We start from the raw sequence: 22,522 nt of genomic DNA, 5'->3' as shown, positions 1-22,522 counted from the left end.
CGCTTCCCACAAGCGCTGTAATTAGCTACTTTAGTGACATCTACTGTAAGTTGCTCCCTACACCTTTCAGTGCATTTCAGGTTAATAGTCTTACACTTCCATATGCTGAAACAGACACAGTGGATATTCATTTTGCAAAAGATTCAGGTTCATGTCAATGTGCTTACCACCAATGCAAAATTAAAGCAATTTATTTTTGATATAGTTAAAATTGTCATTAGTGCAATAAGTCTTTAAAATGGAAAATTCAAATTAAAAATATTTACAAGTTTACACAGATAACTTAAGAGCAACAAAAACAAACCATCTACTGAGGTCATTTCAGTGTGTCTTTTTAAAGTAAAATAAGGCAAATTAAAACTCCATCACTATTCTTGGTCCAAACTAATCAAACCTAAAAATTAACGATTGTCTGTACATATTGTTCAAGTACATCATCTGCTTCCAAACGCAAACTCAGACATTTTACAGCCAAAAAAAAAAAAAAGTTACAGAATTGTTCTTTTCTTAACACATTTTCAGAATGCTGCCAGACTTCCATTTCTCCTGGAGGGGACACTCTCATTGGAGTGTATTTCACCTACACAGGTTGAGCTTTCTTCGTCATGATTAAAGCATTCATATGTGGTTGGCAGAGTGCCATTGATTGCTCTGTCATCTTTCCGCAAGGAGACAGGCAGATTTGCTAGAGTGAAATTTACATCTTTAAAGGCATGCAATAAGAAGATCCCCACAATGATCGTGAGAAAACCACTGAAGGTACCAATAATGTCAGCAGCAGACATGTGTTGCCACTCCTTGAAAAGGATAGCAGAACAAGTTAAAACAGATGTTGTAAAGAATACATAATATATTGGAGTCACTATGGAAGTGTTGAATATATCCAGAGCTCTGTTTAAATAGTTGATCTGTGTGCTCACACAGATTATAAGACTTAACAGCAGAATCCAGGACAAAGGATGTTTTAGCACAGGTTTTCCTGCAATAAGTTCCTTGATAGTGATGCCCAAGCCTTTCACACAGGAGACTGACAATGCTCCAATTACAGAGCAGATTGTTATGTACACAAGAATGTTGGTCTGTCCATGGCGAGGTCCTACCACAAATATCAATATTAAGGACACAATGACGACAAGTGTTGCAAAAACCACAAAACCTGCAGTAGGGGGGAAAAAAAATCACTTATTTATATACAGTACACAAGAGCATCCTGTTAGGTACCAAGAAACATAGTGCATATTTTAAGGGCGACAAGTCAAGGCTGATTTCTCCCCTTCACTTTATTAATTACATGTTCAAATGATGATTTTTCTTCTACAAGTCTTCCAAAATGGAGGCTACAACAAATCTTATGACAACTGATGAGCTGGCTAAAATAAGCATGGAACTACGATTGCTGGCATGCCTGCAATTCCAAACTCTACTTCTCTCCCAGGCTCTGAAATGAAGAATATGGCGCTAGAAAGCCAGCCTCCCTTTTACCGCAATCCTTGGATTATTAAAAAGCACAGAACCAGGGGTATGGAGAGCCCATAGGGTGTAGGCATATATCTGAATGCTGTCCGATTTGTTTTGATTTGGGTGCTTCACTCAGCAACAGGAATTTTAAGCCACCAATCGGACATGCTGATAATGCCCTCGAATAAGTCATATCACCCCTCAGTTTCATCTGTAAAATGGAGCTTTACCTTCTTTGTAAAGTGCTTTGAGATCTACAGATATCAACTGCTATACAAGAGGTAGATCTCTCATTTTTATTTGAATATAATGTGAAACACAGACGACTCTCTGACCTAAATTTTAGCTACTAGTCCTAATGGTAACCCTCTGATATTGTAAATTTTCCCCACAGTCTATGCTTCATTTTTAAAGATAGGCTCAAAATTACCTTAAACAGATGACGTTTCTTTGCAGAAAATGTAACAAGAGGAAAATAGCTGTCTGCTTCTTAGGTTAACATATTAAACTGCTAATTTATTATTCTTTCAGAACATACTTTTACTTGGACAAAAATTGACCTCATTGTTTAATCCTGACATTCTGTACAAAATAAATTCACTGGTATCCTTCAAAGCTCCTGCTAAGTCTATTGTAGAATTCAAACCCATATTTTATTTACAGATGTAGAAACACAGAGTGGTCTTTAACTTTTTGGTACTAGAAATTTGCAACAGTTGCAACTGTAAATGAACCACAGTCCTTTTAGCAAAGTAGGTTAAACATACTTACCTTCCTACATTAACTACCCTGCTACCTACAGACGAACTTGACATTTTCTCTCACCTGGATCTCCTAGCTTGTGGGACATTTCATTCAAAGTTTCTACCTCCTCTTCTTGTGGAGCATGAATGACCATCACAGTTGACCCTAATATACTCAACAAACATCCAATTTTTCCATGCAGATTAAGTTTTTCCTTTAAAAAATAGGATGAAAGAATGGCACTGAAAGGAAAAAACACATTGACAGATTGTGAATCACGAGATATTTAATTAATTTGCCCACAGCAGACATAAAAAAAACAGTAGTGTCAAAGTTCAGAAAACACTTTCCCCTCAGTAATTAAGAGCTGGTAAGGTTCCAAATAAACAAAGAGGGCAAACAATCTGAATACAGAATTTAGTACATACTGCCTTACTATGCGGATAAAAGCTCTACAGCTCCCTTGTTTCAATATTTAACACAGTGCATAGCATCTAGTCATCTGCACCATTACTCATTGTCCATACATTTCTATTAGACTAAATCCACTAATTAAATATATTAAGCGTAATTACAATAGTCTATATTAACATGCGTGCTATGCACTAAACTATATGTAAAAGTCTAGCGGCCCAAAAGTTGTTTTAAATTATGCTGCCTCCTCAAAATTGCTAGGGAGAACGTTATACATCAGTGGCTCCCAAACTTGTTCCGCCGCTTGTGCAGGGAAAGCCCCTGCCGGGCCAGGCCGGTTTGTTTACCTGCCGCATCCGCAGGTTTGGCTGATCGCAGCTCCCAGTGGCCGAGGTTTGCTGCTCCAGGCCAATGGGAGCTGCTGGAAGCGGCGGCCAGTACGTCCCTCAGCCCGCGCTGCTTCCCGCAGCCCCCACTGGCCTGGAGCAGTGAACCGTGGCCAGTGGGAGCCACAAACGGCCGAACCTGCGGACGTGGCACGTAAACAAACCGGCCCGGCCTGCCAGGGGCTTTCCCTGCACAAGCGGCGGAACAAGTTTGGGAACCACTGTTACACATCATCCTCTCTATAAAATCCCTCTCCAAGACGATGTGGTGTACTGGTGCAAAATCCTTGAATCTCTAAAGACAAGTAAGATCCTGACTTTGATCAGGAATGAAAATTAGTTTATTAGTCTTGTCTTCCTTTTATTTGTGCACATCATAACTGGCTTCCAACCTCAAGCGATGCAGAAGACAGGAATAGCAGGGTGTTGCAAGTCAAGGTACACTGCTAGAGCTGTGCAAGGGAGCTTGTAGAGTGCCGACTCATATTATGCCTGGGTTAAGTCAGTGCTACCCCTTCCATTTTTATGAGTCCTAAGTTTAGTCAGAGTTAAGCAGAAAGCCATATTTAACAACTCAAAATAAGTGATAGAAATTTCTAAATACGTACTTCACTTCTACCTCTCTGAAATAGTGCTTCTTTCTAAACAGTTCTTACCTTACAAGAACACTGAGAGCTCCCAATGGAGTCACTAATGTAGCTGGTGCAAATGCATAAGCAGCAAAGTTAGCTACTTCACCAGCTCCCACTGCAGAATAAAAAAAGAATTAGGAAATCTTAACACATGTAAGAGAAACCTCTGAAACTGAACAAGTGTTCCCACAGAGAAGAAATTCAGCTAAAATGTTCAGCTGACATGGAAGTTTAATATAAGCAGAACTCAAAGCTAGCAGCTAGATATTCCATATAACAAAAATAAATCTCACCTGTAATTTAGGCTAACCCATTTTTATTTAACAGCCTCTGCATTTCCACATCCTACTAACTCAGGTCATTTAACTCTCACATAAGCAAAATAATCTGCAATTGTATCTTCTATGAAGCAGTATATAAACTACAATGAGTCAAGTTAAACGCACATAGTCACACTGTTTAAGTCCAAAGTTTAGGAGATGTGTAAAAAGATTTAACAAAACCAAAGAGAAGGAGAGAGAGGAGGTTTCAAAATATTTTAAAGTAACTTTTTCAGTGAATGGTTTTGTTTTGGCTGGGGCTCTTGCAGAAGGGCCACATACACCCAGGAGGCAGGGATAAAGGAGACAGTCAAAGCCCTGCCACCTGGGCTGTTCTCCCCCCCCCAATCTCTCACAGGGAGGAAGCCCAGGCTCATGCCCCTTTTCCCCCTCCCCAATCCCTCACTTGGAGGCAGCAGAGCTCCAGCTGTCAGCCCTGGGTTGCTGCAGCAATGCAAAAGTAAGGGTGGCAATGGGGTGCTAAGTCTCTGCTGTGAAAAATGATATTGATGAATATCACTTTTCACATTACCACCCTTACTTCTACGCTACTATAGGTGCAATGCTGCCTTCAGAGCTGGGCACCTGGCCAGCAGCTGCTGCTCTCCGATCTGCATTCAGAGCTGGGCAGCAGTATATGTACCGGGAAGACACACAGAAAGGGGATCAAATAAGTTTAAGAACCACTGGTCTAGTTTAACTGCCCAAGCTTAGTGAAGTGAAAAATTAAAATACATAAATGGTAAAAATTAAAAAGGGGTCAAATTCTCTGCTGATCAAGAAAAACTACTGAAAAAATTCACTGGAGATGTATCTTTTTACACCCAAGAATCTTATTTTTAATTTGATTTTAATTACAAAGATATTACTAATAATACAATTTATTTTTTAAAATATGGATTTTTATCTCAGTGTACCGAGGTATACACTATTTCTAGCTTTGGTTATTGTGTATTCAACAATTTTTTTCAACATTTTGATATTTAAAATTTGTTAACACTGGTTATTTTTTGATATTTACTTGACAGAAGTCCAGCCCACCACAGCCACTCTTTAAGATATGCATGACCGCCTTGACCTGGAATTGGAAGAATGAGCAATTAATCAGCAATACATAGGGGCAAACATCGATCACTTATGATTGACAGTTCTATTTAAAAAAAAGAAAAGAAAGAATTGTTTTCAGCCCATGTTATAAACATATATGCAACCACTCATTAAACAAACACCTGCACAATTTGATGCATAATCAGAGGCTAGGGTTGAAGTCAAAATATTTTCAACCTCTTAAAATGTGCAGATATTCCTGTGTAATTCACTTTAAAGATTAGTGGCGTATATATATATTTCTTTGGGACCAGAAATGGCATTACAGACCACATAATATTTGCCTATTCTGAGGTAATGTTCTAGATTCATAACAATGTTAAAACACAAATTAAAGAAAAGGGGATTTAACAGAGTCCCTATTCTTACAGTTAACCTAAATAGTTCCATGGTTTGTAATCCCAGTTGACTACTCATGTTCTTCCTTTTATACAGTAAATTAGGAGGATATCCATAGAAAGATACAACTTTATCTTGGGGAAATAGTCAATCGTGTAATCTAAGGAGCGTATGTGTATACATTAATGTACACACTTTAAGCCACACACCACCATGGTATTCAGGTGAACTTCAAAGGTAATGGCCATACAATGTTTGCCCCCCAAACTGAGAGCACACGTTCTGTGTTCACTCATACCACCACCAACTTCTCTGGAATCACCAGAGATGGAAGGTTCTAATCTATACACACACAATTAACCTTTTAGTTTCTTTGATATGCTGTAACTGTTTCAGTGTGGTCACTTAACTGGGTGCAATAGCACAGACCACTTTCACACTGATACAACTGGTCAACAGAGGGCAATTGGTGTAGAAGGGCAACAGTCAATCCAACATCATCTTGCATATTTCTAGCCGTTTTCTATCTATCTCAGCTCTTATGTTGTGCCCGTCACTCTAGTATCTCAATACCCAATGCACGGTTACCCCGCTACTACTTCAAGTCTTCACCATATTTATCAAGTGCACAGTCAGCTGTAGCAAAAATCCAAAAAGTTCACAAATATCAATTGGATGGAAGCAATGCAATATTACCAGTTATTAGAGTTATTTGCCTTTGTTTTTGATGAAGTATATTAACTGCTATTAAATTGTCAATATAACCAATTCTTTTAGACTACATACACAACCCCTTTAAGAATTAAGTAAAATAACCTTATGTTTTTGTGCTACAGTAAAATATTTACCCAAACCACACAACCATCTAAGGTTCTGGAATGTCATCTTCCTGAACATTGCCCTCCCCCCCCCCCTTTTTTTTTTAAATTAAACTTCGCAAAAAGAAAAGGAGTACTTGTGGCACCTTAGAGACTAACCAATTTATCTGAGCATGAGCTTTCGTGAGCTACAGCTCACTTCATCACTTGCATCCGATGAAGTGAGCTGTAGCTCACGAAAGCTCATGCTCAAATAAATTGGTTAGTCTCTAAGGTGCCACAAGTACTCCTTTTCTTTTTGCGAATACAGTCTAACACGGCTGTTACTCTGAAACCTAATTAAACTTCAGCATTTCTGACATAATGAAAGTCTTCAGGAGACAGTTTAGTTTTAGAAAATGAAAGCTGTGATGTATTCTGATCCAATACTTTGACACAATTACACTATTTATTATGAGCCCATCCATTTCGGCAATGAGGATCGATCGTATTGGTTCCCAAATCATTTTCAAGTACAATTCAACGTGCAGTTTAGACCTACAAAGCCCTGATTTGGGTCCTATGTATCTTAGAAATTGCCTCTTTCATCTCTATCTCCATAGAGGAGATCATCTGAGACAGTCTAACTGACAGTTCCTAGGTTTGTTAACTTGGAGGCAAGCACTCTCATTGTAGGGGCCCTGACTCTGGAATTCATTCCCCTCCACATCCTCCAACAGGCCAGTATGTTGATCTTCCAATTACACTGTGAAGACCATCTCTTTCAACAGGCTTTTTCCTAGGGGGGAGGGGGGATGTAACCAGGTTTATTCTTAACTGACATGTTTTTGATTAATATATGCAAATTTATAGTTTGTTTTGGAAATGTACTTAGAGGGCACAAACTGAATATATTACAGAAAGGGATTTCACCCTTTACTATACCTAATAACAAAACTAGAAATAATGCACAGTCCAGTGAAAATACAGAAGCTGAATATTTTAGGTCTAGAAGTTTCATCTCTCAATAAGGAACCAAAGTAAATCAATTCACTGATTTTTTGTGTATAAATTCAGTAGCCATTCACAAAGCATTAAAATAAAATTAAAAACAGGCAAAAGTTCTCAAATGCATACTATACCTGCTCTCATGGAGCCCTTCCTGGCCAGCCGGAGGAGACCTTTCTTTTTTAGGATGAAACTCCCTCCAATGAAAATGCTGGAGCTCATAGCCAACACGAGACCAATATAGAAATCATATTTTCCTCCACTCTGGATCATTTCGTAAGCTACTGAAGTGTTCAAAACTGTCACATCGATCATGGAACAGAAGAGCTGCTGTTACTGGAGACAGGGTGATGCAATGCTGAAACCCGAACAAGTGCATATTATCACAACAGGATTTCATACAAATAAATCGCACATCTATTTTCTTACGGAAAAACACTGTCTGCAGCCAACAAAGATGGCAGTGTGGCTGGGCCTGCCCCAAAGAACCTAAACTCTAAAGGCAGATAACAAAAATCAGACAATACACTGGATGAAGGTGCATACTTGAGGCAGGGGTGAAATAGGACAGATTAAACTGATTAAAGGTTTTGAGGAAGTTCAGAAGAGCATCTGGCACTCCAGATGAGAGTTCACACTACAAGCAGCAACAAGGAATGATGCTTGAAGACAAACGTAAGCAGATCCATGTATTTTCAAACATATAGTGTGTGTTTTTTCTTCATATTCACACAGTTCCATTCCATATAACACACACAAAATATCGCTATTTACGTTAAAATTAATTTACAATCTGGGTTTGAGTTAAGACAGCCACAGCATCCCAATAGCCATATAAGATTACTGGAACAATGGAAGAAGAAAGGTTACAAAGGATTGTTCAAATCATATGGTAGTTCAGTTAGCACAGACTCTTTTTCAGGATGCATAAAAATAGTGCCTTTAAGGAATAACATAGCAGAAACTGCAATAACCACCAGTAATCTTCTGTTTACCAGTAGTCTTTGCAAGGGTTGTTTTTCTCAGTACAAGTATAACAAAGCATCCCTGATGCTTAGCTACAATGGCAATGAAAGAGTTTACTATGGAAAGGCCTTCACTCAGACTATTGGAGTCTCAAGCCTAGTTATGTGGAGAACTGCAGCAAGGGCCCAGGGAAAGTGTCAATAAACAAGAACTTTTAGAACAGGACTCAAAATCTTCAATAATGCATTCCTGTTTCTGGCAAGATATGACAATTGTCTATTTGCTCTAAATTATATTTCTTTTCTGATACATGGTGCAATAAAGATATTGGAGTTTCTTTCTGAGACATTAAATGTTGGATTTTTAAGATATGTGCATAAGCAGTCTTAAAACACTGAAATGTTCTGCTTAATTATATTTCGAGGTGGTTTACTAATTTCTGCCAAGTATGAAAGGGAATGAAGATTTCTCTCATTTCCACTTTTAAGTTGCAAAGAATCTTTTTAAAACAGCTGACCAGTAGACAGCACTACCCTGATATACTGCCACAAAAAAAAACAAAAAAAAACAAAAAACAACCCTGGATAAAAACAGCATCAAGTTTCTATATACTGGAACTGTAGAGGGAAGAGGTCAACAACGTGTTGAAACTTACAGGAATATATGAAATTTTCATAATATTCCTGGTTCACATATGTAATATATGTTCCAGGTATAAAAGAAACTAGCAAAAAGTGCAAGCCAATTTAGCATGTATATGACCCCAAAGGACGGTAATAAAATATTTCTACTTCAATGTTTATTGCCAAGCTGAATTCAGAGTCTGTGCAGACACTGTAAAACCATACCACAACCTACTGCTATTTCCCAAATGTGCCGGAGGTGTGAGGGGGTGCTAAGGTGCTGGTGCATCAAGGCCCCAACACTGGTACCTTGGCTGAGGACACACCATGCTGTGAGGAGCCCCTGACGCACTAGTATCTTGGCATTCACACCAAGCTCTTATCCACAGCAGGTCATATGGACAGCCCCGGACCCCCACTCAAATACCATCACCCCACAATCCTGACTGCCCCCTTGATTTACATGACACACCTTAAAGGAAATGAGGGATATGAATGAGTAAGCAAGACTACGGTTCTCCCTCCCACACTATGCTCCCTTAACTCCTCTAGTATATTAGGCTTTTAAACATCGATATATATCAGTGTTTCAAGGTTGAATATGGTAAGGCAGTAGGTTTGCATGGTCAGAGAATGTTCTGAGATGGCGCAATGGGTGGGGAAGGGGCTGACAGAAGCAGTGCTGTGTAGGATAGTGAAATATGGGGGCAATCCAGGTTATGCATGGAAAAGTGGAATGAAGGGAAAACAGGACTCAGTCAGGGAGTATGATGGAGTGCAGATCTGTGGTAGGCCAGGATGGGAAGGGGGTCACAGGAGACATTCAATCGCTGCAGGGAGAGCATGCAAAAGAGAATACACAATAATGATTAATTTTCAGTGTTTCTACTCATTAAAAAATTGGGAAATTCCCAGACAAGACCTCTCTGACTTTGCTCGACTGTCTAACCCATGAATGCAAAACTGTAAGAGAAATCAGTTTAACTTGGCATAGCACCCCAATCCTCCACCCCTACCATAACCCCCTCCCACAAAAAAAAAATCACCCCGACCCACACTGAGCTAATATTCCTATCCTTGTCTGCCTGCTGGCAGCTTCTGAGGGAAGGTTAGGGTAATACTTCTGAAAGCAGGGTCCCTTCCATTCCCTGTTGGGAGAATTATGTTTGGTCAATGTTTTCCATTTTAGAAATCTGACAGATATTCATACTGATCAGCAGCAGGTTTCCAATCCAGCAATCTCTACAAAGTGGATGTGACAAACTGACAGTGCTCCTAGTATTCTACTATACCCTAAATAAACTTTATGAAATTAAGTTAAATCTTACTGAATTAGTGTTAATACCTTTGAGGTACATTGTCTTAAAAGTGCAATTGTGCATGTGTTATTTGGGCATTGTATGTACCTTTTCAGTAGGGAGGGGGATGCTCATATACTTTCCTCCTTTATAAGCCCTTTGAAACCACTCCGCCCCTCCCACCCCCAAGAGGTTCACAACCACTTCAAACTGGATTTTCTAGGGAACGACAAAGGAAGGGGTTTTGGATAAATAGCCTGTTTTTAAACTGGCTCAGTGCCTTCTTCCTGATCCACCAAACAGACAGAGGGCCCCAACCCTTAGCAAAGGATTGGAAGGAGTTGTTCCGAGCTGAAGCTGTGATAACCTTGTCACCACAAAGGAAACTTTGTGGATGGGGTAATGAAGGACTGCTCTTGCCAGAGCTCATACTAGGGTTGGGGGATCATCTGGTAAGCTTATTCACACACATGTAGGTTCTTTTATTCTTTTAATGTTTTCTCTGGAATGACTTTTACCTTAAGAATAAAATAGGGTTGCACAGGAAGTGCTGGGTGGTATCTTATAACTGTAGCAATTACACCTGCTAACCATCTCCGAAGAAAAAGCAAGCAGCTGTCACTGTGCAATCTGTCTATGGTGGGAACAGCACAGTGAAGGCAGGGAACAGTTCAGCTTAGAAATACCCTGATCTGAAGAGAGAGAAATAGGTCTCCACTCAGAAAGGCAACAGCAGGGGAGCTGCAAGGCTGAGAGTGGGTGCCCCTGCTGGACCACTAAGGTGGAAATACAGGTGCAATCACTCTGAACTGTGACAGTGTTTATGAATAATGACTACACTCCCTAAAACTTGGCTATGTCATTCATTTCATGCGTCTCTAGTAAACAATTCACAAATTATAGATTTTAAATAAAGCTATGGTGCCGCTGCAACCCCCTTACCCCAACATATAATCAGAACACAAATATTTTTGACTCCTCAATCAAGTGCTTAGTTGTGGAAGGCTTAATTTTTAATAGAACAGACCAAGGAAAGACAAAAGGTATTCAAATAATTCTAACTAGAGGAGGTTATCTTATATGGCTCAATCTAAAAATTGATTAACAGAGCAACTGAAAAGTCAGTTTATTTGCTGCAAGTCCATTCAGACGCGAAATTAATTTTTTTTATTGGAAATAACCTAGTGTGCTGTCCAATCTTCATAGATGCACCCACATAGTTCAAGCACCACTCTGTTTTCTTAACATGCAATAGTGCTTCAGCAAATACCAGTATAACAACAACTTTCAACACAGCTGTTTCCTGCTCAAATATCTGTTGGGTTGGGAAAAGAGCAGGAGTAACTGTTCCATTCACAAAATATACCCATTGTATTGGCAATGCTCAGAACAACATCAGGTGAGCAGTTTACAAAATACAAAAGAAAAACAAACACTTTCCTTAGACAAAAATAGTTTTACTGCATACAAAAGAAGATTTTATCACAAGAAATCCAATCCCAGTGACTTGTACTAGGGGTATCGCTTGTTTATTGAGTCGTTGACTTACCTGTTTATAGCATAACAGAGCCTTTGTAATACTCTTGATAGAGCTCAGAATCTGTTTTGACTTTCTTCTAAATGAACTTGCATTCTTCCATCTTTTATAAATAAATATAAAAATGAATACATTTAAAGACTAGCATTTATGCAAATCCTTGATGCTATAAACAAGGGACAGTACAAGTCTTTAAGGGCAAAAAGAGATGCAATCCCCTGGTTTGCAAGAAAGAGAAAGGCTCATTTCATGTAGTGGAGCGAAGAAAGATAGTCCTAAATGGCTGTCTCCCACTCCTCAATCTCAGCTGAGAGGAAGTGAGGAATAAGGTCAGAACAAGCCATATACCCCTTAAAGGCAAAGGCCAGGATTACATTAGAAACTACCAGCATAGCAACATCAGGTACGGGTATGATTTTTTATGCTATTTTTATGTCAGCAAAACCCTCCTTGCACAGATCACGTTACACTGGCGTAAAAGAGCTTTTCCTAGCATAGCTATTGGTGAAATGGTATATAAACTATATCAGCAAAGGCACTTTTTTTTGCCAGTATAAGCTTCATCGATAACTAGGGGCAAGATTACACTTAAAACACTGTCGCTGTAGCACTTTAATGAAGATGCTCTAAATCAATGGGAGAGAGCTTTCCCTTTGGCACAGTTAATCCACCTCCTCGAGAAGTGGTAGCTATGTTGGCAGGAGAAGCTCTCCCACCTCATAGCGCTGTCTACACCAGGGATTAGGTCGGTATAACTATGTTGCTCATGGGTGTGGATTTTTCACACCTGAGCGACATAGTTATACCAATGTGTCTGTAGTGTAGACCTGACCTAGGAGGGTTTTGCCAGTATAGCTACAGCAACAAAGCTTTTAATTACAGACTAGGCCAAACTCATTTTCTGCACACCTTCTTTTTTAGAAGACAAGGGGATAGGACAAAGGTGGGCAAACTATGGCCCACGGGACCCTCCTGCCCAGCCCCTGAGATCCTGGCCCTGGAGGCTAGCCCTGGCCCCTCCCTCGCAGCCTCAGCTCATTGCACCGCCTGCGCAATACTTTGGGTGGCGGGGCTGCGAGCTCCTGGGGCACGCAGCTGCAGAGCCCAGCCTGAGCCGGTGCTTTGTGCTGCGTGGCTGGCTCCAGCCAGGCGACGCCAGCCACTGGTGCTCCAGGCAGCGTCGTAAGGGGGCAGGGGGGTTGAATAGAGGGCAGTCTTAGGTCTTTTACTGAGGCAATTTTAAGGGTTGCAATTTTGCAACAGAAAAGCTTCAAAAACAGACTTCAGCGAGAAACTGTTGAGCTTGAATTAATATGCAAACTAGATACCATTAACTTGGGTTTGAATAGAGACTGGGAGTGGCTGGGTCATTACAAATATTGAATCTATTTCCCCATGTTAAGTATCCTTACGCCTTCTTGTCAACTGTCTAAATGGGCCATCTTGATCATCACTACAAAAGTATTTTTCTCCTGCTGATAATAGCTCATCTTAATTAATTAGCCTCTGACAGTTTATATGGCAAGTTCCACCTTCTCTGTATGTATATATTCTTAATATGTTCCATTCTATGCATCCGATGAAGTGGGCTGTAGCCCACGAAAGCTTATGCTCGAATAAATTTGTTAATCTCTAAGGTGCCACAAGTACTCCTGTTCTTTTTGCAAATTTTTTTGGGCATAAGCTTTCGTGGGATAGAACCCACTTCATCAGATGCATGGAGTGGAAAATACAGGAGCAGGTATAAATACATGAAAAGATGTGAATTGTTTTACCAAGCATGAGGTTAGTCTAACGAGACAATTCAATTGACAGCAGGATACCAAGGGAGGAAAAATAACCTTTGCAGTGGTAATGAGAGTGGCCCATTTCAGACAGCACTGTGACTGGTTCTCACTTGAGCTAGGCTAACTTGTGAGAAGTACCTGACTGTAGATAACTAACTCTGCAGTGAAGACATATGATGTGAAAGGCAATATTTGAGCTAGACAGTTAAATCTTTGAAAAACTCTGACCATCCTGAAGATTTTTTCTCTCTCAGTGGACCATCTCCCAGAAGGTGGAAAATGAAATGGTTTTGCCAACTTCTCTTTGCATATTTGTCTTCAAAAAACTGCTTGGGAAAGCTGGGGAGGGGATTTAATAACTATATCAAGATGGACAAAGGAGAAGTCTCCCTGTAAACAGCAATATGATGCTAGCAGGTGGAGAGGTCAGAAAGAGGGGATTGTTTTCAAGGGATGTAAGCTATTCACTTTTCCTTTTTCCTCTGTAACGACACAAATAGTTTAGCTTATTCAAAATGAGAGCCTAGATACATTAAGGAAACCAATATTTTTGTTTCAACTTCATTTTCATTCTGTTTTTAATAAATCTTGGTTTTACTAAGATGATTGTTCATGGGTAATTTCATGCAGCATCCCCAGAGAAAACAGATCCCCAGAACCTCAAAGGAGAAGAGTAGAGAGCGTCTGGAAACTACACCTCTCTCAGCCTTGGTGAAGGGGCATCGACAAAGCTGTCTTCTGCCAGTGACTTGTGCTGCCATTATGCTGAACACAAGGGGAGAAGCCAGAAGACCATGGAGAAGATATTGTTTTGGTCACAAATGGTGTAAATTTGCTAAGTGTTCTCTTACTAAGTGCACGGCCCAATTCAACAGGAAATTAACTCACTCTCACAAAGCTGGCCGCAGCTCAACTGTGGAAAGTCAGCTTGCCACTGAACCCATAAAGTTGTGACTCAGGGATCAGTTTACTTCTGTAGAATAAGAGCTTGGAACCACAGCCATCCACATGTAACAGAATATATACTGCCGTTAGGGAAGCATCTACTCATAGCCTGTCCATTGTGGAAAACTTCTGTGAAGTAGGAAAGAGCACCAATCAGCCACTTGAAAGGAAACTCATTTGTCTTCAAAATATAATACAGGACTAGGCCACACCTGACTACGTAAGCCGTGAGAAAGCTCTCCAAGTTGTTCTCTATGTTGCCAGTGGAGTAGCAAGGCGATATTTTCAAGAGACTTTATCAATTTCACATTCCTGTTTCAACATGAGCAAAGTGACTAAGTAACATTTACAGTAACGGTTCAATTTCACATTCCCACTCCATTAGGCCGTAGCAGCAAGCATCCAAATAGCAAAAAAAAAAAGGTGATTTTCAAACTAAACCAAGTTTTTATTAAGTGGAGCCGATATTGATTAAAATATGTAAGTTTGTGAGAACAATGTGCACAGTGTAGCACTTGAAATATATGCAAAGAAGGTGGAAAAAATAAGAGACAATGTAACCTTTCACCTTGAGCATGTTTACCTACAGCTGTGGCCATAAAATTTCCTTTTTTAAGCAATGAAAAGAGGAAGTGGCCTTACCTGGTAAAAGTTTACATGTTCAGAAAGAGATGAAGGGTCTGGTCTACACTGAACAGTTACGTCAGCCTAGCTATGGCTCTGAGGGTGTGAAAAATCCACACTCCTCAGAGATGTAGTTAAGCCGAAGTAAGCGTAGGCAGCGCTAGGTTGACAGAAGAATTCTTTTGTCAACGTAGCTACCACCTGTTGGGGAGGTGGATTACTTATGCCAACAGCAGAATTCCTCCCATCATCATAGGCAATGCCTACGCTGAAGCGCTGCAGCAGCACCACTGTAGCATCTTAAGTATAGAAGTACCAGCTAAAATCAATTGTGACTAAAACGTTCTAGACGTTCAACAGTAAATGAAGGTGGTATTTCATGAAGCAAGTTAGGGAGCTAGTCTTTTTTGCATTTCAAATGAAGCAGCTGTAAGTCTAATACCAAGAGAGTCCTAACTTAGTCAAAACGACAAGTTTTATACCCTGTTTGCAAATGGAACACTGCTCATGGAGATGACTGTACTCTTTCCATTTGTGAGCAGAATGAATCGTTCCAACTTACCCTGTTTTGCCACGGAAAGTAAACAAAGCCACATTAATCACTGGACAGGGTCTCCTTTATTCTAAAATAATCCATGCTGAAAATACTAGATGTTATAAGAGTTGTGACATAGCTCTAGCATACAAAGAAGCTGTTAAACTGTCAAATATTATTACTTTTGAGGCCACATCTACATTGGAGAACTTTACAGTATAGGAATACCAGTATGCTACATGGACAAAGCCACAGCACTTAGTGTAGATGCAGCTATGCTGGCAAAGCTATTCTTTGCACCAATATAGTAAAACCACCCCACAAAAGTGAAACAAGCCATACACCTGTAAAAGCAGAGTTCTGACCGTATAACTTTGTCTACACTGGCGCTTCTGCTGGCACAGCCATGTCTGTCAAAGGATCACATCTCACTGACACAGCTATGCCAGCATTAGTCTGTAGTGTAGACCTGGCCTGAGCTACATCACTGTAGTGTAGATACTTACTATAACAATGGAAGATTTTCTGTTGCTGTAGTAAATCCATGCCATGAAGAGGCTGTAGCTAGGTTGATGGAAGAATTCTTCCAGCAACCTAGCAGCATTTACATTGTGAGGTAGGCCAACCTAACTACACTGCACAGGACATGACATTTTTCACAGCCCTGACCAACATAGCTAGGAGGACCAAAGTTTTAGGTATAGTTTCCTGTATAGGTACAGTCCTGAGAATGAAAAGAATTTAGTCCTCATAACATTATCTGAGTATGTGGATGTTACCATTCTGATTCATTTGAAGATATACTGATTTTTGTTTTCACAAATTTAGCAGAAATAAAACAGTTAAAAAATGCAAAGAGATTTGATTTTTAGAAGATTTCAATTTTAAGTTTCTGAAGTATTAATAAATTTAAAATAATTTTAAATAAATTTTAGGTGGCACTACCTAAGAAAATGGTCATAACGATTGTGACATTTATTGAGTGAGACCCACTCAATAAATAAGTAGCAAGTACAAGATGTATGCACCACATGTACCACTTCAGCCTTTGAAAGAGATTGTAAGTGAGATTTAAGCAGCACATATGCCTGTATTTGACCTTCTGCACAAAAACAAATTTCATTCTTTCTACCTACTGAATCACTATTCAATTTTTAATTTCAAAATTGGACTGTTTTCTTACAGATCTCTTACCTTTCGGACATACTATAGATACTTCTTCACATGCCACTTACCCTCCATTTTTCTAGTCAAATGGACCACACTGAAAGAAAACGGAAGCTAACCCAAGATCTTACACTGACACTATTCTTTTTAAAAGTACCATGCTGAAGTGTCAATTTACTGAGCAATAAAATGTCTTGAAATTTATTGATTCTTCCAGTGCTGAACTCCTTATATAAAACTCTTAACTTAATTACATTAAAATATTGCTAAAATAACTGTTATGGTTAAGGAGTGCAAGATTTAAGTATTGTGAGTAAATGGATCCTCCACAGCAGCAAAATCAAGGAATGCTTTCAGAATCAAGACCCTTTTAAAATGGATTAAGAAAGTTCACACCTATCTGTTTCAGCATGACTACAGATTTCAGAAAGAAGCCAAGTACCAGTTTTAAAACAGAATTTTGAAGACCTTTCCTGTGGATTTCTGTAGACTATTTCAGAAAATAATCCTGCATGCTTTATTCACAGATTTCAATTTTCCTAGATAATAATAAAGACTAAAATCTAAGATTTTCATTCAGAAGCCATGATATTTAAATTCAATAAGAGTGCATTCTGAAAAATCTGCCAATACTAGGAAGTTTATCCTAAGGACCAAACTACTCTAAAAGTGTTTGTAATGTTACCTGGACCTCCTCAACTCTTGCCATGTCTCCAAGACAATTTTTATTAGTTTGACATTGAAGAGCAGTATTGCTATTTCACTTAGCTCACCCACAGAGGGGAAAGAGAAAATCTGTTGACACTTTTCATCATTTGCTTTTGTTTTCCGTTATGTAGCAGCAAAATGAAGCAAACCTACCACACTGCAACATCTGGGGAGGAAAGGAATAACGGGTCAAATATACTATAGGTACTACTTCATCCTATTTAGCAAGTCTCTGTCAATCTACATATTTGCATTTTTAAAATATTCTGCAGTATGGAAACATGACATTTTTTAAAAAGATCCTTAGGTGAGCGTAATAAGGAAATATACCCCTCTTTACTATCGTCACTTTACACGGTAAATTAAGCATTTCAGTGAGAATATAGTTTTGATACTAGAAGCCTTTACTTTAATTTATACAATAAATTATATACATAAAATCTCTATGAAAATAACCAACAAAAACATCAAACAAATATTCTCAATATACGTATGTTAGAATGTTAACAGTAAAAGTACTATTAAGTTAAAGCCACCCCCTAGTTTAAGCATCTTTTGTCCATTCATGCCCCTTCTCTTCTTTAGTGTCAGGTACAGGTACCTCTAAAGAAGGGCAGCTGCAGCACAGCATGAAACCAACAAAGACCACAAACAGCAGTTGATACAAGAGTGAATGAACTTAAAAGTCAAGTACCATTTTCAAGATGGTGAGATGTATGCAGAATGGTATGTATGAAGAGAGTATGTAAAAACTACTCTGGAAAAAAGTAATGCCACCTTAAATTTTCTGGTTAAAATATAATTCTCCAAATTTATCAAAGCAATTATATAGAAGAAAGAGACCTATACAAAAGCATGTTAGCCATAAAATTCAATTGTGCATATACTATCCACCTATTATGTCAGGTAACTAAACTAAAAAGTGATTAAAATATAACGGTGATGTAATGAAGCATTAGTACAGAGACACTGAAAGCAACAGCTGTGTTAAAATTGGATTCTAAATATACCTATTAGTGTAAACACCTTTAAGTAGATCTTTCTCACTTCTTAAAACAATTGCCTCGCAGTTTAAGTTTTTATTAACAAAAAGTTAAAGCTGCAACTGACGTGCTTTTGAAACCCCCCACATCTCAAATGGAGCAGGAAGGGCCCATGTCCCAGGGGAGGGCAGCTGCAGGGTGACCTCCAACCTCTGTGCAGCCAATGGCCTGTGCTCCCTACTGCCATGTTGGAGCCTCCATACTTATTTATTGACAAATAAAATTTGCAGAATTTTAAAATAGTGTGCGCAGAATTTTTATTTTTTTGGTGCAGAACTCCCTCAGGAGTAGCAGGTGAATTAACTCACCAGGGTTACCAGCCCCACACCAGGTGTGGGCAGGCAGGCTCAGCCCGGCAGGACCTAAGTGTGGAGGGATCCAGGAGTGAGGGTTCTATGTGGAGCAATCTGGGTGTGGGTGGCTCAGTGGGGGGATCTAGATGCACAGAGGCTCTAGGACTCTGCAGAGGGGGGTCCAGGTGAAGGTGGTTGGGACTCAGCAGGGAGTTCTGGGTGTAGGAAGATGGGGCTCAGGAGGATGGCTCCAGGTGCTGGGGGAGTGGGGCTTGATGGGGTTGGGGTCCGGGTGCAGCAGGTTGGGGCTCAATGGGGTGGGGGGGTCCGGGCAGAGGTGGTTGTGGAGTAGTCCAGATGCATACGGGATGGTGCTCATCAGTGTGTGGGCTTGAGTGTCTGGGGTGGGGTTCGGTTGGGGGAGCTGGATACACAGAAGTTGGGCGGACAGGGGACTAGCTCCCTATACAGTGACCCCTCCCCCTGCAGTTGAAGAGCAATGGAGGCAGAAAGTGGGGGGGAGAGGGGAGATACAGAGCTGGGGGAGGTTTCTGGGAGTGGGTCTGACCCAGACCCACCCGTTCTGTGCAGGGCAAGTGCACTCCTTCCTCCACCCCAGGTGGGACTAACCGCTGAGTCCAGTGCGGAATGGGAGCCACCAGTCGGGGGGGTTGGAGCTCGGTGGGGCACTGGATGCAGGGGGTGAGGCTTGATGGGGTATAGATATAGGGGGACCAGCCCCAGCCAGAGCATCCCCAGGCCTGCACTGCCTGCAGTGACTTACCTCTCCACTGGCTGCACCCGAAATGACTTGGCCATGCTGCTGGGTAGGGGAGCATGACTGCTCTTGCAGCTTCTCTTTGCTTCCCTGTCAGAAAGTAATTTTTCTTCAGGGAAGCACAGAAATCTGCACGGGACATGCATTCTGTGCGTACGCAGTGGCGCAGAAAACACTCCAAGTTTTGTGGCTTGGCTACTACAGTAGCGTTAGAAATATTCAACGCCACAGGAATTTACAAAAAAATCTGAACGCTACATTTTACAGAGTAGCTATTTAGAAAAGAACAGAGATAACAGGTTATGGCAGCGTTCGTAATGAGAAAAAGTAGAAATTCAGGTGACTAGTTTAAGGATGTCCTTTTGTCTACCTATAAGCTAGTCAGGGCAGGTCTGACATCTTCCTATAGATCTGTGTAGTACCTAGCACACTGGCTGCATTGTCTCTAGGAAAAAAAGGTGCGTTAACTTGGGTGAGTTAACATACACAAGCTAAAGCCTTCATGCACCTATAAAACATTTGGATAAATGGTTTCAGATAATGAAGGGAAATGACAAAATATAAACCAGGTGTTCTCAAAATGGGGGTTGGGAGGTTATTACATGGGGGGTTGCAAGCTGTCAGTCTCCACCCTAAACCCCGCTTTGCATCTAGCATTTATAATGCGGGGGTGGGGGGAGAATCTCTTCCACACTGGTTTCAGAGTAACAGCCGTGTCAGTCTGTATTCGCAAAAAGGAGTACTTGTGGCACCTTAGAGACTAACCAATTTATTTGAGCATGAGCTTTCGTGAGCTACAGCTCACTTCATCGACTGCATCCGATGAAGTGAGCTGTAGCTCACGAAAGCTCATGCTCAAATAAATTGGTTAGTCTCTAAGGTGCCACAAGTCCTCCTTTTCTTTTTGCGAATACAGACTAACATGGCTGTTACTCTGAAGCTTATCTAAAGTGATCATCAAGTTGGGCCATTTCCAGCACAAATCCAGGTTTTCTCACCCTCCGCGCCCCGCCCCCCCCCCCCACAAACTCACTCTCCTGCTGGTAATAGCCCATGCAAAGTGACCACTCTCTTCACAATGTGTATGATAATCAAGGTGGGCCATTTCCTGCACAAATTCAGGTTCTCTCACCCCCCTCCAAAAACCACACAGACAAACTCACTCTCCTGCTGGTAATAGCCTATCCAAAGTGACCACTCTCCTTACAACGGGCATGAAAATCAAGATGGGCCATTTCCAGCACAAACACAGGTTTTCTCACCCCCCCCCCCTTTTTTTTTCCCCTAAAAAGTTCCCACAGCTGCTGCCAGCGGGCTCAGCGCCAGCGGCCCCCGAGGGAGGACGCGTTGCGCTGCTCACGGCGGCTGTCGCCAGGTTCCGGCCTGAGACAGGGGCGCTGGGCTGGGCGGGGCGGCGGGGAGGTTACGCGCCAGCAGCCCGACTGCCCGAGCGCGCTCGCCGCCAGCGGGGTCCGGCCCAGCAACGGCGGGAGGCCCGCGGGGCGGCTCGGCGCAGGCGCAGCCCGCGCGCGCGCGCCTGTCATCGGAACAGCGGCTCCGGGTCGCTCGGTACCGGCTGTAAGAGCGCGCGGGGGGGGGGGGGGGGGGGGGGGGGGGGGAGAGGGAGGGAGTGTTCAGACTGTGAGGCCCCAGGCCAGGGCGCCCTGCGCCACGTGCCCCCGCCCCGCCCATCGGTTATCGGAGGAGGCGGGGCGGGTTCGGGAACCAGCCTCGTTCCCAGAGGAGGACATGAACTACCAGCCCCCGCCTCTTCCCACGCAACGAGTCGCCGCGCCCGCGCGTGAGGCCCCGCCCAGGGGGCCGGAGAAGGGCGCGGCCCTCACCCCGGCCGCGAGTCCCCCACTCACCTGCGGCGGCTCCTCACATCCCCGCCGAGGGGCGGCCCTGGCCCGGCGCGGGAGGAGGGAAGGTGGGGCTGGTCCCTGCGCGCTCCGCTGCCATGGAGAACCCGGCGCCGACTCGCGACTCACTCTTCCGGCCCGGGCCGTCTCAGCCGGCGGAAGGGGTGGGGCCAGCGCGGGGACGAGGCAGCGGTGGCCCCGCCCCAGGAGCCCCAACCACGTGATCACTCTGTGAACGGGGAGGGGGCGGGGCGGACGCCCAGGCCTGGCTCTGGACGCGCGCCCGCGGCCGCCGCAGCCGGCCTGGTCTGGGGCCAAGCCCCCTGCGCCCGCTGCCTGCAGGCTGGAGCCCAGGGTCCGCGCTGCGTGGGGCCCGGGCTCCGAGGCGGGAGAGACGAGGTGGGGCAGGGAATATGGCTTAGGGGACCCGCTGCGGCGGGTGGGAGCCAGAAAGCGCTTTCCAGCCGCGCCCGGGGCGGAAGAATTGCTCTGTGCGACTGCGGTGGGGACGATAAAAGACACCACCTGCCTCTCCCACCGCGTCGCAGGAGGGGCAGGTCCTGATTTGCTGTCAGTGTCGGGAACCAGAGCTGGGGGCGCGAGCTCGCCTCCTCCAGCAAACATTAGTGCTACCATGAACTGGAGAGAAAGGAGCACAAGGTGGGGAGGCGAGTTATTGGATTGAGGGTACCTGTTCCTTTCCTAAAAGAAAAGGAGGACTAGTGGCACCTTAGAGACTAACCAGTTTATTTGAGCATAAGCTTTCGTGAGCTGAGAAGCTCATGCTCAAATAAATTGGTTAGGCTCTAAGGTGCCACAAGTCCTCCTTTTCTTTTTGCGAATACAGACTAACACGGCTGTTACGCTGAAACCTGTTCCTTTCCTGCCCAGCTCACACCCACTCTCCCGAGCCAACTGTAGTTTTTATTTGTTTAAGCAACACAGATAGGCAAACCAGTTATCCCCAAACCCTCTCCCTCCCAGGCACAGTCCCCAAATAGTTATCCAGGTCAGCCGCAGCCTCCTTTTTCTAAAATTTAACATAAAACCTGACAGACAGCAGTGAAAGATTTAAAATATTTAAGGGAAAAAATCGGTTATGCGATGGGATAAATTGCATTGTCCTTTACTTTTCAAATAATTGATAAAGA

At 42.3% G+C, this 22,522-nt stretch overlaps 1 protein-coding gene across 10 annotated transcripts; it reads right to left on the bottom strand.

Annotated features, from left to right (window-relative positions):
- Positions 1 to 175: 175 nt before the first annotated feature.
- Positions 176 to 21,866, bottom strand: NIPA2 (NIPA magnesium transporter 2). 10 transcript variants are annotated; one of them, XM_043537704.1, is made up of 10 exons: positions 21,378 to 21,546; positions 19,516 to 19,599; positions 14,574 to 14,673; positions 14,305 to 14,490; positions 11,642 to 11,732; positions 7,340 to 7,563; positions 4,976 to 5,032; positions 3,659 to 3,749; positions 2,284 to 2,444; positions 176 to 1,156 (listed from the first exon to the last, which is right to left on the bottom strand). In XM_043537704.1, the coding sequence occupies exons 6-10, from the start codon at positions 7,518 to 7,520 to the stop codon at positions 519 to 521; spliced, it is 1,128 nt and encodes a 375-aa protein (XP_043393639.1). In that variant the 5' UTR covers positions 7,521 to 7,563; positions 11,642 to 11,732; positions 14,305 to 14,490; positions 14,574 to 14,673; positions 19,516 to 19,599; positions 21,378 to 21,546; the 3' UTR covers positions 176 to 518. The 10 variants fall into 10 exon arrangements, with proteins under 10 accessions (XP_043393639.1, XP_043393640.1, XP_037754809.1 ...); XM_043537705.1 differs by lacking the exons at positions 14,305 to 14,490; positions 14,574 to 14,673 and adding an exon at positions 17,373 to 17,561; XM_037898881.2 differs by lacking the exon at positions 19,516 to 19,599.
- Between the last annotated feature and the right edge of the window lie 656 nt (positions 21,867 to 22,522).

This window comes from Chelonia mydas, chromosome 1 (genome assembly GCF_015237465.2).
Source record: "Chelonia mydas isolate rCheMyd1 chromosome 1, rCheMyd1.pri.v2, whole genome shotgun sequence".
Classification (NCBI taxonomy): domain Eukaryota; kingdom Metazoa; phylum Chordata; order Testudines; family Cheloniidae; genus Chelonia; species Chelonia mydas.
Note: the sequence above shows the minus strand (reverse complement) of the source record. Positions and strands in the feature narration are given on the sequence as shown.

Bases quoted from the DNA above. Each gene is read 5' to 3' on its own strand.
- NIPA2 (XM_037898906.2), bottom strand. From the start codon at position 7,520: ATGATCGATGTGACAGTTTTGAACACTTCAGTAGCTTACGAAATGATC. The intron at 5,033-7,339 runs GTATAGTATGCA...TTCCAATTCCAG, and splicing joins GAAGGGCTCCATGAGAGCAG to GTCAAGGCGGTCATGCATAT. The intron at 3,750-4,975 runs GTAAATATCAAA...TTTATTCTGCAG, and splicing joins GTGGGCTGGACTTCTGTCAA to TGGGAGCTGGTGAAGTAGCT.